Source organism: Ascidiella aspersa, chromosome 9 (assembly GCF_963924565.1).
Source record: "Ascidiella aspersa chromosome 9, kaAscAspe10.2, whole genome shotgun sequence".
In the NCBI taxonomy this organism is placed as follows: Eukaryota; Metazoa; Chordata; class Ascidiacea; order Phlebobranchia; family Ascidiidae; genus Ascidiella; species Ascidiella aspersa.
In genome coordinates, this window is record NC_139455.1 from 15,736,721 (window position 1) to 15,755,941 (window position 19,221).

General features: G+C 36.9%; 2 protein-coding genes across 2 annotated transcripts; both read left to right on the plus strand.

The window, feature by feature from the left end:
* Positions 1–5,333: 5,333 nt before the first annotated feature.
* On the plus strand, positions 5,334–9,153 carry LOC146133222 (protein unc-93 homolog A-like). Its single transcript, XM_083397684.1, has 5 exons — positions 5,334–5,522; positions 5,753–5,875; positions 6,058–6,211; positions 8,521–8,712; positions 8,909–9,153. Exons 1-5 carry the CDS (start codon positions 5,334–5,336, stop codon positions 9,151–9,153), a joined length of 903 nt encoding a protein of 300 aa, XP_083253810.1.
* Positions 9,154–14,738: 5,585 nt separating this feature from the next.
* Positions 14,739–18,561, plus strand: LOC146133223 (UNC93-like protein). The gene is made up of 6 exons (XM_083397685.1): positions 14,739–14,927; positions 15,158–15,280; positions 15,463–15,616; positions 16,185–16,270; positions 17,883–18,120; positions 18,317–18,561. The coding sequence occupies exons 1-6, from the start codon at positions 14,739–14,741 to the stop codon at positions 18,559–18,561; spliced, it is 1,035 nt and encodes a 344-aa protein (XP_083253811.1).
* The last annotated feature ends 660 nt before the right edge of the window (positions 18,562–19,221 follow it).

A 19,221-nucleotide genomic window follows, 5' to 3' on the forward strand; every position in this document is an offset into this window, starting at 1 on the left:
CGTTAATGAAAGATTCTGCCACAATTGCATTGCAATACCATGAAGCATACATGGGTAAAACGAAAAAGTGTAATGCAGTCTCCCAAGTTTCGTTTAAGAATAATTTAATCCCAAAATTAAAAAAAACTTACCGACCAAATCAAATGTTTTGCAATATTTTTTAAACTTTCACGCAACTTGTACGCTTTCTGCAACCTAATACATAGCATCCACATCACATTTTTGCAGTTTGGTTTGTTGATGGTTCACATTCGTGTCGAATTCGCTTCCGCTTTGTGCAAAGGCATTAAGTCGTACACTTTTCTTTTCATACTATTTGGCCATTTTTAACCTTGGTATTGTCGTGCACATCTGTAACTGCATCGGTGTTAACAATTGTTATTTGGTTGTACCACGCTGTCGCTGCCTATCATACATTAAGGTTGTGACTTAGTTGCCATTGCTTCAAAATTATGTTTAGGATACTTCAGGGCACTTGCCATGTGGTGAAAACTGTTTATCAGCGCGTGGTGCTAAAGATTTTAAAACACAAATATACAAGTAGGTATTATCAAAAGCTGTCCGTTGGCATTATGGTCATGAAATAAAATTGTTAATACGCTTTACACTCTTTGTGCCCAAAATGTCGCAATCACTTTGTTTTAACGTTTTATTAGTCTTGTGTATGGTTGTAAACGTGACACCCTCTGTTTTATTGTAGCACATAATGAATAAAACAAAGGTAAAACAGCGTATTTATTACTATTCAAGAGGTCCAGAGTTCTCTACCGAATTGTTATAACTGTCAAGGTACCTGTTTTATTGACTGGTAGTCTCTTTTTATTAAGTGACACTAAATCAGTGGTTCTCAAAGTATGGGTCGTGCAGGGTAAAAAAATGGGTCGCTCTATGCATGGTGATTCAATCCTGCGCAAACGAACTTTTTTTGTTTTATTTTTCAAATATTTTCAATTCAATTATAACTGAATTATTGCATAAATAAGCTTTTCATGTTGCTTCAAATCTGTAACCTGGATTATTGCATCATAAGTGGTTTTATAAACGTTTAGATGGTAGCCAGCTACAGTATAGCCCAGGGGTGTCCAACACACAAACATGCCGACGTGCCAATTTTTATCTTACAATTTCTTTCCGTGCCAAAGTCTAGTAGGCCTACTATTTTTTTTGTAATATTAAAAGCGCTTTTATACAAAAAATAAAAACAGTATTATGTTAAAATATCAGAAGTAATTGTTTGTTGTCGTAATTGCTGGGATTGTTTTGTATTGCGAATAAACAATGACAATTGGCTGTATAACAAATTTGGCTTTTTTGACAATTGGCTGTAATTTTTGGGGGCTTTCGTGCCATTTTTTGTTAGGTCGTGTGCCACATTTGGCACGCGTGCCTCATGTTGGACACCCTGGTATAGCCATAGCCAACTGCAGTAGCTGCTAAGACTGGTGTAAGCTTTCAGTTACCAAACAAGCCACCCTGATATTATAAAGAAAAAAATTCAGTTTCACCAATCACACAAATAAATCAATCATGTGTTTGTAATCAATCATTGTTTCATAGAACTGTGTACTACATCTAGTTGTCTGTGTCTTTTTTTTGTTTCATTCATATCAGAAAAAGTAAATTTTTTGATGTTTGAGGCTTGGGTCGTGAGTTGCTCATAAAGCTCAGATTTGGGTCGCACTCAAAAAAGTTTGAAAACCACTGCACTAAATGATAAAAAGATAGGAATACCACGGTCCCACGGTTGTCATGTTTCAGATAGTTTTGATAAAACCTTGGGCTAAAGGTGCCCTTTGGACAGAGGTTTTCAACCTATGGGCCATGGCCCTATAGTGGGTCATGACGCTGTTTTCTGTGGGCCACAGAGCTTTGCGTACAGTGATGTCAAAAAGCGTGTCATTATGAACACATAAGAGTCCGACAGATAAATAACAAAAACCTCGACCTAATGTTATATTTGTAACATCATTTCTTTTTACAATGGCAAACACCTTGCTTTCGTATTATTCTTTGTTACGTTTATAGTGCTGCGCAACCGGTGTGCCGCGACGTTCCCGTAGTTGCGTTAGGCCTACTTGTGTTTCAGGGTACTTTTCAATCAGTCGTATTGTAAGTATTTTGACCTTATGCAATATTTCAGGTATAAATTTATGAACATGCGCTCGAAACCCAAAAAATATCATTGTAAAAATATTATTGGCATTTTATAATTAGTCTTGGGAGTTGTTTCGAAAAATATCTCAAGTTGCAAAATATAAAGCACCAATGTCTGGTTTCATTTTCCAAATGCTATCAAAAGCCCTCAGTTTTCCGTTAGCTGTTGCAAGGAAGTACAATTTTTAGGACTCTAACTGGTTTCTGAAATTTTCAGAAAGTCTGTAAAACCGCAAAATTAAAAGATAAAGGAATGTAATGCGTAAAACTTCCTGCGCCTTTGGCGCACTTTATTATAAACTACTTGTTTTTATATTGGCTGCTCATGATATTGACTGGACCGCTTTATTTATTGAACTACTCGCCTTGGCGGTCCCAATCCACGCCATTAAGTATGGGGCGACGTAACGCATTTGAAATAATGTACAAGCTTTATTAATTTATTGTGTTGTTGAAACTTTATGTTTTTTCATTAAACGTTAAATGGGCCACCGCCATTTTTTTACTAATTTAGTGGGCCATGAGCAAAAAAAGGTTGAAAACCCCTGTCTTAGGACATCCTCTATAATAAAAGTTACGTCAATTCCCACAGATAAATATAATTTTTGTTTTAATATTATGTTTGTCCAGTACATCTTTTTGCTAATGCGCGTATAAGCTACATGTTTGACCATGCAAAAAGGCTTCCTTAGATAACTATTCCCTGACCTAAGTTTCTGATCTTAAAAAAATGTATTGCGTTTTCTGCAACAATATTCCCGGATTTGTATTGCGGAGCATTAAGCCCTTCTATTAAATTTTAAAGTCATATAGGCAGGGTTACCATCTTCTAAAAACCAAAAATAAGCACAACAGTATATTGAGGTTTAATAAATTCTAGAATAAGACAAACTAAGCACACAACTCAAAGATAATCACGTTTCTTTGCAATAAACACATTAGTATTTTCTAAGACACTGCAGTCAAAAATAAGCATAACTCTTAGAAATAAGCGTGGTCTGGTAACTCTGCATATAGGCTATCTTATGACAATCAATTTTTATAAAGTTTACTCGCATTGCCGATAAAGATTTACATTTTCCGCGCAAAACATATTTTTGAGCGGCAGATTGACTCAGAACACTATAAAAATGACGCACAGATAGAAATAAATTATTATGAATGTCAACAACCAGGCGCAAAATCGCATAGTTTGTGAATGCACATTGCTTTGAATTTGGTCTCACGACATTACCGGAAGCGTTCTTGTTGAGTTGCAATTCGTCATACGTTGTGTGGTGATTAGACTTAAATCCTACGGCTGAGATAATGCTAGCCAAGTAAGCTATTATAAGAAAGTATATAGTCAGTATTCAGGTAATATTAAAAAGTGTGCGTTGACGAAATGGGGTGCGCAATTATGCAACTGAAGTCAGTTCGCGCTAAACACGAAAGTTTAGGCATTTGTAGTTAGCAAAAAATATTTTAACATTTTTAGGTGGATAGCCTCGTTGTTACCTATAAGTTATAACACTTTCGAAACAAATCGTGTTTTGGTGTGATAATAACCGGGCCGGTGTATGTCTGCCTGTAAACGCAATTCAAGTTGTTCTTTGTAGTGTGTTTGAGCATTGTCTCCACTGCTCTAAGTGACAAACATGTTCTAACGACAAAAAAACTGTATATAATCCAATCACTAATGGTTTAAAAATCGACATGATGGAATAAAAACTTTTACACAAAAAAATAATCTCGCACTAGTGGTCTATGATATCTTAAGCATTACTCTTATTTTGCAATGATCACATAGGGCCTATATTTTTTTGGTGAGGCTGGGACTGCACCCTCATCAGTCGAGCCTTAATCTGGCCCTGACAATATGCATACATTTAACCAACACAAACTTTTTTGTCAATAATTTTAGGACATTTTTAACAGGTATTGCTGTTTTAAAAACTTTAGGGAATTGCTGTTTTAAAAACAATAATATACCGGTAGGACTGGAATTGCAGTTTAAGCGTGCCAAAAAATCGACATACGAGATATATCATGCCCGGGTGTTGTGCCTCCGTTGTGGCGCAATATTACATTTTAACTGTTGCCCTTCTGCTAAGTAGTTCGGTGTACATAGGTAAGTAATACCAAACAAGATACGATACAATGTATAGACAACTTTTTTTATTTTGGATTAGCTCATTAAAAGATGGTTTAGAATAGCTGATAGGAAGCTGGTGTGCTTATGGCAAAGTACTCATTAAAAACAAAATTGAACAAAAAAATACCAATATTAGCAATCATATGGCAAAGTACTTTATAGGGTCACTTTATAAAGTAAACTATGCCCCTTTGGCCGAGGCTATATTTTTTGACAAACTTTAATATGTAGGCCTATAAACAAAAAATAAAGTCTATTCAACCAAAGGGCGCTATGCACAATATGGTATGTGGCGCCGTTTTGACTTAATAACTCTATTATGTACAATTGTTTTAAATGAGACTACAAATGCTGTTATTTGGGAGCAATATGAAAATCTCTTTTTATGTGTCATTTTTTTTCCAATTTCAACCAAATAAACGCAGTATTTCGAGATGCGCGCGATTAGGACTGATTATAGCCACCAAAGTTCACTGGAGAACAACAGGTGTCTTTAACAATAATTGTTTTATGACATCACGGTATGGCGCAACTTTGTGGCGTAATCCCTAAAAGTTTTCGTGGTACCCTAAAATAAAAGCACACTCACTACAAAATCAATACCACTTAAAAAGAGTAGGGCATTGTTTAAAACAACTATTATTATTGGTCAACTTGTAATTATGTCATGAAGCAATCGGCATAACTTTATATAATAATGGTTGTTAAAAGTGCAATATTGTTTAGGAATTCTATCCTTGCAAAGCAGCGTCAACATTATGGGAAATATTGGAACAACATGTGCCAGTATTTTGTTCTTGTGTGCAATATTTCTCTTGTTGACTGCTACTCCAGTTATGTTGTTAAGGGTTGGACCAAAGTGGTGCCTTGTAACAGGAGAAATTGGGTACCTTTTCTATACTCTTGGAAATTTCTCTTTAAGTAAGTTGACAACGCGCCAAAATGCGCGCTTGACTCATTACATTGCATTATGTCAGTTCTTTCTGCCACTGCCAATATTTTATATTTGCCACAGAAAACAACATTTTTTACAGGTTATTACAGTATGATACCAGGCGCAGTGATTGGCTCTCTGGGCGAGGCGTTCGTGTGGTCTTCTGCTCCCCTTATTGTCACACACTTAGTAAAAGAAACTTGGGAAAAAAGAGATAAAGACGACCAAACCTCGCAAAGCATCGATCACCTGAGGAATAAATGGTTCGGACACTTTTACGCCATGCTGAAAGCCAGTCTGGTAGGCCATGTATAGTGGAATACATGTACTAATTGGGCCCATATATTTGGCAAAACACAATAATTCACGTCGAACGAATCATCATTATAAGACAAAACTGTGGTTACTAGCTGAAACATTATTTTTTAAAGGTACCGATAAAGTTCGATAATTTAGTGGTAGCCTACCGATAAGGCTATAGGATAGGTAATATAGTTTGATAACCATTTATTTTGTGGTTTATTGTCCAGATTATCGGCAACATTCTATCGTATGCTGTGTTGTACGGCGGCCGGCACCTGAATGTCAACACAACAAAAGCAACCACAGACCTTTACAGCAACATTTCAATGTGCGGCAGCCGCTACTGTTATGTAAGTGGGCAATTGGGCATAGGAAACCAGCGTAAGATTAATAGAGTTCGAATAGGAGTTAAAAAAACAGGGGCTAAAAATATATTGGGTTAATCTCTTCTTCTATTCTACAAATGTAGCATGCAGTATAAACGTTACCTTTTGAGGAGAAACATAGGAAAACGTTTGCTTGTGTCTGACAGGATTTTCATCAAACAGGCGCTAAAAACAAATTCGTGCCGCAAAGTCGCTGGTCGATTCTACTGCTGGTCGGCGTCTACGCTCTCATGCAAGTCGCCAGTATCGCCATTCACTCATTTGCGCTTAAAAAAATTGTCACCAACGACGAAAACCAAGGTGCTTATGTCTTTTAACAAACTGAGCTTAGTTCGCGTCTGTCGTACAGGTCAAGAACAAGTACTTTTGGGTCTAAACAAAAAATCAGATATGACGTCACAAGTTGCGTTATTACGTTTGGCCAATGTTCGAGTTAAAAAAAAATTAACCAAATAACTGGTGTGCAATCATGTAAGCGCGCAATAATTGCGTTTGTTCGATTTCGCATTCGTGTAACTGAGTCCACACGGCTCAAAGTTATCTATGTAGACGTAGATGACAAAATGTGTCGCGCTTCTCGCAAATCTTGTTTGACTTTTTCGTGTCCGTTTAAGCGTAAAAAGGCTTCAAAACGTTATTCTAAACTGCCATAAATAGGTTAATAAATATATAACACAGTCATGCGTTATATATTACCTGACTACCGAAAGCAATGTATGTTTATTCAGTGACCTCTTTTAACAGTTATGTTTATATATATATACGGATTTGTTTGCAGAAAGCCGCGTGCTATATCTTCTGGCATCATCTATCAAGACGACTTTTCGCCATATTTTTTCTCTCGATAACCTTCTATTAATGCCAGTGGGTCTCTACTATGGTGGAACTGTGTCGTACGCAGCCTCAAATTTTACAAGGGCGTTTGTTTCTTGTACGACTGGAGTGTAGCAGGTATGTTTAAATTTTGGTTTAAACGAGGATACAGTGTGCAACATGGCACACAATAAGATATTAAATTTTGCAGAATGAATTACGCTTGAAAGGCACCCCCACATTTTCCAACTCGTACCGGCTTTTAAAATAAGGGCTTTCATTTAAAAGTAACCATAATGATGCTGTATTATTATTTTACTCTGATCGTATCTTATAGCAAATGCATGGAGACTTTCTTGTTATGTTACTGAAAGGTTAATTGGGTATTTCCGCTTGGAACCTAACGTGCTGTTGATGGACTATCACCAATTTGTTGTAATACATTATCATACACGATAATAAGGTAGCACATCCTGTCTATAAACATCTTTCAATATTTCATGGAGCTTTACACAACAAGAACTCGTTAATTAACCCATAATAATGTCTTATGGGGTACAACCGCAACTCGTTTATTAATGTATTTATAGGGATGTTCCTCCGCAGTTCCTTTTGTACATTATTCTTGCAATAAAATTAAAAAAAGAATTATCATCCGTGTCTTTTTGAGGTGCTAGCTAGAAAAACATTACTTTCGTCCAGGGATCAAAGAAGAACATTTTTTTTTTCGGAACAATAATACAATTTGTACACAGTTACGTAATTTCAGGACGTTTTGAACAAGTAACCTTACGAAACGTAAGGTTATCGATCTAGTACACAAATATACAACTGAAATTAATTCTAGGTGATGTACGTTGTCGTCCCAGGAAAAACTGAACATGTTTACCAGTAAGGCATACCGGCCAAAGCCCTTTGTTCGGAAGGCCGTTCCGGCAGTAATTATTTTAACCGGAACGCCGTTTCGGCTAACTTTCACTCCTGTTGTTTACTGCGACACCCTTTACCCAAGGGGGGTTGGATGAGGTTGTTTGGGGTGTCGCCGTACTTACTGTCAAACAAAAATTGAAGAAAAATAGCAATATTAGTAAAAGGAAATAAGAACAACCGCCAGTCTAACAATGGCATGTTTGACATTTGTTTTACTGAACTATAGTTTTGCTGATGACGTTCATTTATTTTTTTGCTCATCAATGGCCAAAGCATAGCGGCTGTCCCGCGACAATAAAAAAATTGGCAACTATTGATCACGTAAAAAAATATGTGTTAATTCGTGAAAATACTATTTATTAGCAATGGTTGTTAGATGACATATTTCGATCATGTAACTTGGATGTTTTTCACGAAATCAGCAAAAAAACTTCTTTGTTTTTATAAAATTGTAAGGACGTGATAAACTATTTCAAGCAACGGTTTTTAAGTGTTTTGTAAGTTTATGGTTTAAAAAACGGTGGAAACAATGTTACTTTTATAGTTATTTACCCTATCCTATACTGCTGTATATAAAACATTCATAGTTATGCTTGAAGAAATGGTAAACTCAAAATTAAAAAAAAAAATTTTTAGTGGGTCCGTGACCGCTTAGGGCGCCAATAAAGGTCCGCCTAGCTTAAGAACCACGGATTTAAACAAAGATAAGTTCAACCCAAGTTAGACTCGATTCCCAAGAAACTGTGTTTAGGTATATGCACATGGTTATACTATATTGTAAACCAAATGCACAACTGCATACTTCGTTTCAACGTCATAGATTGGACTTGTGATGTGCTTCTACGGGATTTTGAACGTCCTGACAGCTTTCGCTGTTGGTCGGTTGGCTCATCGCTTCGGGCTTGTGCCAGTTGTGACAATCGGATTTGCCCTTGACTTGTCGGATTGGCTGACTCAACTGTTTTGGATGCCCACGAAGGCATCCCGGTACTACTGGACTTACGTCATCGCAAGTATGCTAGGAGCATCAGACGGCATTTGGCAAACAACAGCGTCCGGTGAGTAAACTTAACCATACGTAACTTAAAATGAATTACACCTAGCTTAAACATATTTTTGGCCCATGTAATAGTGCGTAAACACGCTATCAACCTGTGCTAGAAATACGCGTTAACACGTTTAAACTATCAAGTCCCCTTTACTGATCAACTTTTACCCGTTACCGTTTTTACATGCCCTAACTTTCCAACGCAGCAATTACGGCACTCTTTTACGTCGACCGTGCTGAGACTGCCTTTGCTTCGCTCAGCCTGTTTATTGTTCTCGGCCTTTTCTTCGGGTTTTTCCTCAGCGGCAGGATCTGCGTTCGGATGCAGATCTTCCTAATGATCGGCAACCTCGCGCTGGTTGCGGTTGGATATGCTGTAGCCGAAGCTCGCAGAAGGAGAAGAAAGTCTTCTGATGCCGAGAAACAAACTTCGATATCACAAAATAAATAATAATATGCGAGTTGTGTTTAAGAACTTCAGCATGATTGTCGAAATTTCTGGCCAGACGTCTCACGTAGCAATAAATGCGAATGTAAGAACTTTTGCCATTATTATGTGTTCCTTTCTTTCTGCAAATGCTCGAGTTATGTGTAATAAGTGGTCTGTAAGATTACAAGCACGACACATATTCATATTTGAAAAATAATGATTCTTTAGTAAAAGGGCTAAAAATGCGAATTAAGATGGACCCTCAAAAACTTTTCGTTAATGAAAGATTCTGCCACAATTGCATTGCAATACCATGAAGCATACATGGGTAAAACGAAAAAGTGTAATGCAGTCTCCCAAGTTTCGTTTAAGAATAATTTAATCCCAAAATTAAAAAAACTTACCGACCAAATCAAATGTTTTGCAATATTTTTTAAACTTTCACGCAACTTGTACGCTTTCTGCAACCTAATACATAGCATCCACATCACATTTTTGCAGTTTGGTTTGTTGATGGTTCACATTCGTGTCGAATTCGCTTCCGCTTTGTGCAAAGGCATTAAGTCGTACACTTTTCTTTTCATACTATTTGGCCATTTTTAACCTTGGTATTGTCGTGCACATCTGTAACTGCATCGGTGTTAACAATTGTTATTTGGTTGTACCACGCTGTCGCTGCCTATCATACATTAAGGTTGTGACTTAGTTGCCATTGCTTCAAAATTATGTTTAGGATACTTCAGGGCACTTGCCATGTGGTGAAAACTGTTTATCAGCGCGTGGTGCTAAAGATTTTAAAACACAAATATACAAGTAGGTATTATCAAAAGCTGTCCGTTGGCATTATGGTCATGAAATAAAATTGTTAATACGCTTTACACTCTTTGTGCCCAAAATGTCGCAATCACTTTGTTTTAACGTTTTATTAGTCTTGTGTATGGTTGTAAACGTGACACCCTCTGTTTTATTGTAGCACATAATGAATAAAACAAAGGTAAAACAGCGTATTTATTACTATTCAAGAGGTCCAGAGTTCTCTACCGAATTGTTATAACTGTCAAGGTACCTGTTTTATTGACTGGTAGTCTCTTTTTATTAAGTGACACTAAATCAGTGGTTCTCAAAGTATGGGTCGTGCAGGGTAAAAAAATGGGTCGCTCTATGCATGGTGATTCAATCCTGCGCAAACGAACTTTTTTTGTTTTATTTTTCAAATATTTTCAATTCAATTATAACTGAATTATTGCATAAATAAGCTTTTCATGTTGCTTCAAATCTGTAACCTGGATTATTGCATCATAAGTGGTTTTATAAACGTTTAGATGGTAGCCAGCTACAGTATAGCCCAGGGGTGTCCAACACACAAACATGCCGACGTGCCAATTTTTATCTTACAATTTCTTTCCGTGCCAAAGTCTAGTAGGCCTACTATTTTTTTTGTAATATTAAAAGCGCTTTTATACAAAAAATAAAAACAGTATTATGTTAAAATATCAGAAGTAATTGTTTGTTGTCGTAATTGCTGGGATTGTTTTGTATTGCGAATAAACAATGACAATTGGCTGTATAACAAATTTGGCTTTTTTGACAATTGGCTGTAATTTTTGGGGGCTTTCGTGCCATTTTTTGTTAGGTCGTGTGCCACATTTGGCACGCGTGCCTCATGTTGGACACCCTGGTATAGCCATAGCCAACTGCAGTAGCTGCTAAGACTGGTGTAAGCTTTCAGTTACCAAACAAGCCACCCTGATATTATAAAGAAAAAAATTCAGTTTCACCAATCACACAAATAAATCAATCATGTGTTTGTAATCAATCATTGTTTCATAGAACTGTGTACTACATCTAGTTGTCTGTGTCTTTTTTTTGTTTCATTCATATCAGAAAAAGTAAATTTTTTGATGTTTGAGGCTTGGGTCGTGAGTTGCTCATAAAGCTCAGATTTGGGTCGCACTCAAAAAAGTTTGAAAACCACTGCACTAAATGATAAAAAGATAGGAATACCACGGTCCCACGGTTGTCATGTTTCAGATAGTTTTGATAAAACCTTGGGCTAAAGGTGCCCTTTGGACAGAGGTTTTCAACCTATGGGCCATGGCCCTATAGTGGGTCATGACGCTGTTTTCTGTGGGCCACAGAGCTTTGCGTACAGTGATGTCAAAAAGCGTGTCATTATGAACACATAAGAGTCCGACAGATAAATAACAAAAACCTCGACCTAATGTTATATTTGTAACATCATTTCTTTTTACAATGGCAAACACCTTGCTTTCGTATTATTCTTTGTTACGTTTATAGTGCTGCGCAACCGGTGTGCCGCGACGTTCCCGTAGTTGCGTTAGGCCTACTTGTGTTTCAGGGTACTTTTCAATCAGTCGTATTGTAAGTATTTTGACCTTATGCAATATTTCAGGTATAAATTTATGAACATGCGCTCGAAACCCAAAAAATATCATTGTAAAAATATTATTGGCATTTTATAATTAGTCTTGGGAGTTGTTTCGAAAAATATCTCAAGTTGCAAAATATAAAGCACCAATGTCTGGTTTCATTTTCCAAATGCTATCAAAAGCCCTCTGTTTTCCGTTAGCTGTTGCAAGGAAGTACAATTTTTAGGACTCTAACTGGTTTCTGAAATTTTCAGAAAGTCTGTAAAACCGCAAAATTAAAAGATAAAGGAATGTAATGCGTAAAACTTCCTGCGCCTTTGGCGCATTTTATTATAAACTACTTGTTTTTATATTGGCTGCTCATGATATTGACTGGACCGCTTTATTTATTGAACTACTCGCCTTGGCGGTCCCAATCCACGCCATTAAGTATGGGGCGACGTAACGCATTTGAAATAATGTACAAGCTTTATTAATTTATTGTGTTGTTGAAACTTTATGTTTTTTCATTAAACGTTAAATGGGCCACCGCCATTTTTTTACTAATTTAGTGGGCCATGAGCAAAAAAAGGTTGAAAACCCCTGTCTTAGGACATCCTCTATAATAAAAGTTACGTCAATTCCCACAGATAAATATAATTTTTGTTTTAATATTATGTTTGTCCAGTACATCTTTTTGCTAATGCGCGTATAAGCTACATGTTTGACCATGCAAAAAGGCTTCCTTAGATAACTATTCCCTGACCTAAGTTTCTGATCTTAAAAAAATGTATTGCGTTTTCTGCAACAATATTCCCGGATTTGTATTGCGGAGCATTAAGCCCTTCTATTAAATTTTAAAGTCATATAGGCAGGGTTACCATCTTCTAAAAACCAAAAATAAGCACAACAGTATATTGAGGTTTAATAAATTCTAGAATAAGACAAACTAAGCACACAACTCAAAGATAATCACGTTTCTTTGCAATAAACACATTAGTATTTTCTAAGACACTGCAGTCAAAAATAAGCATAACTCTTAGAAATAAGCGTGGTCTGGTAACTCTGCATATAGGCTATCTTATGACAATCAATTTTTATAAAGTTTACTCGCATTGCCGATAAAGATTTACATTTTCCGCGCAAAACATATTTTTGAGCGGCAGATTGACTCAGAACACTATAAAAATGACGCACAGATAGAAATAAATTATTATGAATGTCAACAACCAGGCGCAAAATCGCATAGTTTGTGAATGCACATTGCTTTGAATTTGGTCTCACGACATTACCGGAAGCGTTCTTGTTGAGTTGCAATTCGTCATACGTTGTGTGGTGATTAGACTTAAATCCTACGGCTGAGATAATGCTAGCCAAGTAAGCTATTATAAGAAAGTATATAGTCAGTATTCAGGTAATATTAAAAAGTGTGCGTTGACGAAATGGGGTGCGCAATTATGCAACTGAAGTCAGTTCGCGCTAAACACGAAAGTTTAGGCATTTGTAGTTAGCAAAAAATATTTTAACATTTTTAGGTGGATAGCCTCGTTGTTACCTATAAGTTATAACACTTTCGAAACAAATCGTGTTTTGGTGTGATAATAACCGGGCCGGTGTATGTCTGCCTGTAAACGCAATTCAAGTTGTTCTTTGTAGTGTGTTTGAGCATTGTCTCCACTGCTCTAAGTGACAAACATGTTCTAACGACAAAAAAACTGTATATAATCCAATCACTAATGGTTTAAAAATCGACATGATGGAATAAAAACTTTTACACAAAAAAATAATCTCGCACTAGTGGTCTATGATATCTTAAGCATTACTCTTATTTTGCAATGATCACATAGGGCCTATATTTTTTTGGTGAGGCTGGGACTGCACCCTCATCAGTCGAGCCTTAATCTGGCCCTGACAATATGCATACATTTAACCAACACAAACTTTTTTGTCAATAATTTTAGGACATTTTTAACAGGTATTGCTGTTTTAAAAACTTTAGGGAATTGCTGTTTTAAAAACAATAATATACCGGTAGGACTGGAATTGCAGTTTAAGCGTGCCAAAAAATCGACATACGAGATATATCATGCCCGGGTGTTGTGCCTCCGTTGTGGCGCAATATTACATTTTAACTGTTGCCCTTCTGCTAAGTAGTTCGGTGTACATAGGTAAGTAATACCAAACAAGATACGATACAATGTATAGACAACTTTTTTTATTTTGGATTAGCTCATTAAAAGATGGTTTAGAATAGCTGATAGGAAGCTGGTGTGCTTATGGCAAAGTACTCATTAAAAACAAAATTGAACAAAAAAATACCAATATTAGCAATCATATGGCAAAGTACTTTATAGGGTCACTTTATAAAGTAAACTATGCCCCTTTGGCCGAGGCTATATTTTTTGACAAACTTTAATATGTAGGCCTATAAACAAAAAATAAAGTCTATTCAACCAAAGGGCGCTATGCACAATATGGTATGTGGCGCCGTTTTGACTTAATAACTCTATTATGTACAATTGTTTTAAATGAGACTACAAATGCTGTTATTTGGGAGCAATATGAAAATCTCTTTTTATGTGTTATTTTTTTTCCAATTTCAACCAAATAAACGCAGTATTTCGAGATGCGCGCGATTAGGACTGATTATAGCCACCAAAGTTCACTGGAGAACAACAGGTGTCTTTAACAATAATTGTTTTATGACATCACGGTATGGCGCAACTTTGTGGCGTAATCCCTAAAAGTTTTCGTGGTACCCTAAAATAAAAGCACACTCACTACAAAATCAATACCACTTAAAAGGAGTAGGGCATTGTTTAAAACAACTATTATTATTGGTCAACTTGTAATTATGTCATGAAGCAATCGGCATAACTTTATATAATAATGGTTGTTAAAAGTGCAATATTGTTTAGGAATTCTATCCTTGCAAAGCAGCGTCAACATTATGGGAAATATTGGAACAACATGTGCCAGTATTTTGTTCTTGTGTGCAATATTTCTCTTGTTGACTGCTACTCCAGTTATGTTGTTAAGGGTTGGACCAAAGTGGTGCCTTGTAACAGGAGAAATTGGGTACCTTTTCTATACTCTTGGAAATTTCTCTTTAAGTAAGTTGACAACGCGCCAAAATGCGCGCTTGACTCATTACATTGCATTATGTCAGTTCTTTCTGCCACTGCCAATATTTTATATTTGCCACAGAAAACAACATTTTTTACAGGTTATTACAGTATGATACCAGGCGCAGTGATTGGCTCTCTGGGCGAGGCGTTCGTGTGGTCTTCTGCTCCCCTTATTGTCACACACTTAGTAAAAGAAACTTGGGAAAAAAGAGATAAAGACGACCAAACCTCGCAAAGCATCGATCACCTGAGGAATAAATGGTTCGGACACTTTTACGCCATGCTGAAAGCCAGTCTGGTAGGCCATGTATAGTGGAATACATGTACTAATTGGGCCCATATATTTGGCAAAACACAATAATTCACGTCGAACGAATCATCATTATAAGACAAAACTGTGGTTACTAGCTGAAACATTATTTTTTAAAGGTACCGATAAAGTTCGATAATTTAGTGGTAGCCTACCGATAAGGCTATAGGATAGGTAATATAGTTTGATAACCATTTATTTTGTGGTTTATTGTCCAGATTATCGGCAACATTCTATCGTATGCTGTGTTGTACGGCGGCCGGCACCTGAATGTCAACACAACAAAAGCAACCACAGACCTTTACAGCAACATTTCAATGTGCGGCAGCCGCTACTGTTATGTAAGTGGGCAATTGGGCATAGGAAACCAGCGTAAGATTAATAGAGTTCGAATAGGAGTTAAAAAAACAGGGGCTAAAAATATATTGGGTTAATCTCTTCTTCTATTCTACAAATGTAGCATGCAGTATAAACGTTACCTTTTGAGGAGAAACATAGGAAAACGTTTGCTTGTGTCTGACAGGATTTTCATCAAACAGGCGCTAAAAACAAATACGTGCCGCAAAGTCGCTGGTCGATTCTACTGCTGGTCGGCGTCTACGCTCTCATGCAAGTCGCCAGTATCGCCATTCACTCATTTGCGCTTAAAAAAATTGTCACCAACGACGAAAACCAAGGTGCTTATGTCTTTTAACAAACTGAGCTTAGTTCGCGTCTGTCGTACAGGTCAAGAACAAGTACTTTTGGGTCTAAACAAAAAATCAGATATGACGTCACAAGTTGCGTTATTACGTTTGGCCAATGTTCGAGTTAAAAAAAAATTAACCAAATAACTGGTGTGCAATCATGTAAGCGCGCAATAATTGCGTTTGTTCGATTTCGCATTCGTGTAACTGAGTCCACACGGCTCAAAGTTATCTATGTAGACGTAGATGACAAAATGTGTCGCGCTTCTCGCAAATCTTGTTTGACTTTTTCGTGTCCGTTTAGCAAGCGTAAAAAGGCTTCAAAACGTTATTCTAAACTGCCATAAATAGTTTAATAAATATATAACACAGTCATGCGTTATATATTACCTGACTACCGAAAGCAATGTATGTTTATTCAGTGACCTCTTTTAACAGTTATGTTTATATATATATACGGATTTGTTTGCAGAAAGCCGCGTGCTATATCTTCTGGCATCATCTATCAAGACGACTTTTCGCCATATTTTTTCTCTCGATAACCTTCTATTAATGCCAGTGGGTCTCTACTATGGTGGAACTGTGTCGTACGCAGCCTCAAATTTTACAAGGGCGTTTGTTTCTTGTACGACTGGAGTGCAGCAGGTATGTTTAAATTTTGGTTTAAACGAGGATACAGTGTGCAACATGGCACACAATAAGATATTAAATTTTGCAGAATGAATTACGCTTGAAAGGCACCCCCACATTTTCCAACTCGTACCGGCTTTTAAAATAAGGGCTTTCATTTAAAAGTAACCATAATGATGCTGTATTATTATTTTACTCTGATCGTATCTTATAGCAAATGCATGGAAACTTTCTTGTTATGTTACTGAAAGGTTAATTGGGTATTTCCGCTTGGACCCTAACGTGCTGTTGATGGACTATCACCAATTTGTTGTAATACATTATCATACACGATAATAAGGTAGCACATCCTGTCTATAAACATCTTCCAATATTTCATGGAGCTTTACACAACAAGAACTCGTTAATTAACCCATAATAATGTCTTATGGGGTACAACCGCAACTCGTTTATTAATGTATTTATAGGGATGTTCCTCCGCAGTTCCTTTTGTACATTATTCTTGCAATAAAATTAAAAAAAGAATTATCATCCGTGTCTTTTTGAGGTGCTAGCTAGAAAAACATTACTTTCGTCCAGGGATCAAAGAAGAACATTTTTTTTTTCGGAACAATAATACAATTTGTACACAGTTACGTAATTTCAGGACGTTTTGAACAAGTAACCTTACGAAACGTAAGGTTATCGATCTAGTACACAAATATACAACTGAAATTAATTCTAGGTGATGTACGTTGTCGTCCCGGTAAAAACTGAACATGTTTACCAGTAAGGCATACCGGCCAAAGCCCTTTGTTCGGAAGGCCGTTCCGGCAGTAATTATTTTAACCGGAACGCCGTTTCGGCTAACTTTCACTCCTGTTGTTTACTGCGACACCCTTTACCCAAGGGGGGTTGGATGAGGTTGTTTGGGGTGTCGCCGTACTTACTGTCAAACAAAAATTGAAGAAAAATAGCAATATTAGTAAAAGGAAATAAGAACAACCGCCAGTCTAACAATGGCATGTTTGACATTTGTTTTACTGAACTATAGTTTTGCTGATGACGTTCATTTATTTTTTTGCTCATCAATGGCCAAAGCATAGCGGCTGTCCCGCGACAATAAAAAAATTGGCAACTATTGATCACGTAAAAAAATATGTGTTAATTCGTGAAAATACTATTTATTAGCAATGGTTGTTAGATGACATATTTCGATCATGTAACTTGGATGTTTTTCACGAAATCAGCAAAAAAACTTCTTTGTTTTTATAAAATTGTAAGGACGTGATAAACTATTTCAAGCAACGGTTTTTAAGTGTTTTGTAAGTTTATGGTTTAAAAAACGGTGGAAACAATGTTACTTTTATAGTTATTTACCCTATCCTATACTGCTGTATATAAAACATTCATAGTTATGCTTGAAGAAATGGTAAACTCAAAATTAAAAAAAAAAATTTTTAGTGGGTCCGTGACCGCTTAGGGCGCCAATAAAGGTCCGCCTAGCTTAAGAACCACGGATTTAAACAAAGATAAGTTCAACCCAAGTTAGACTCGATTCCCAAGAAACTGTGTTTAGGTATATGCACATGGTTATACTATATTGTAAACCAAATGCACAACTGCATACTTCGTTTCAACGTCATAGATTGGACTTGTGATGTGCTTCTACGGGATTTTGAACGTCCTGACAGCTTTCGCTGTTGGTCGGTTGGCTCATCGCTTCGGGCTTGTGCCAGTTGTGACAATCGGATTTGCCCTTGACTTGTCGGATTGGCTGACTCAACTGTTTTGGATGCCCACGAAGGCATCCCGGTACTACTGGACTTACGTCATCGCAAGTATGCTAGGAGCATCAGACGGCATTTGGCAAACAACAGCGTCCGGTGAGTAAACTTAACCATACGTAACTTAAAATGAATTACACCTAGCTTAAACATATTTTTGGTCCATGTAATAGTGCGTAAACACGCTATCAACCTGTGCTAGAAATACGCGTTAACATGTTTAAACTATCAAGTCCCCTTTACAGATCAACTTTTACCCGTTACCGTTTTTACATGCCCTAACTTTCCAACGCAGCAATTACGGCACTCTTTTACGCCGACCGTGCTGAGACTGCCTTTGCTTCGCTCAGCCTCTTTATTGTGCTTGGCCTTTTCTTCGGGTTTTTCCTCAGCGGCAGGATCTGCGTTCGGATACAGATCTTCCTAATGATCGGCAACCTCGCGCTGGTTGCGGTTGGATATGCTGTAGCCGAAGCTCGGAGAAGACGAAGAAAGTCTTCTGATGCCGAGAGACAAACTTTGATATCACAAAATAATTAATAATATGCGAGTTGTGTTGAAGAACTTCAGCATGATTGTCGAGATTTCTGGCCAGACGTCTCACGTAGCAATAAATGCGAATGTAAGAACTTTTGCCATTATTATGTGTTCCTTTCTTTCTGCAAATGCTCGAGTTATGTGTAATAAGTGGTCTGTAAGATTACAAGCACGACACATATTCATATTTGAAAAATAATGATTCTTTAGTAAAAGGGCTAAAAATGCGAATTAAGATGGACCCTCAAAAACTTTTCGTTAATGAAAGATTCTACCACAATTGCATTGCAATACCATGAAGCATACATGGGTAAAACGAAAAAGTGTAATGCAGTCTCCCAAGTTTCGTTTAAGAATAATTTAATCCCAAAATTAAAAAAAACTTACCGACCAAATCAAATGTTTTGCAATATTTTTTAAACTTTCACGCAACTTGTACGCTTTCTGCAACCTAATATAGCATCCACATCACATTTTTGCAGTTTGGTTTGTTGATGGTTCACATTCGTGTCGAATTCGCTTCCGCTTTGTATTTCCGTCAACCATCGAATTCGGGTAAGAACTGTTCGTTTAAAATTAAGAACTGGAATAGTGCTGCAGCCACTGTTCCATAGTTGTTTTAAATCACAGCACAACTAAAGCCTATCGTTTAAGGCGATTTTT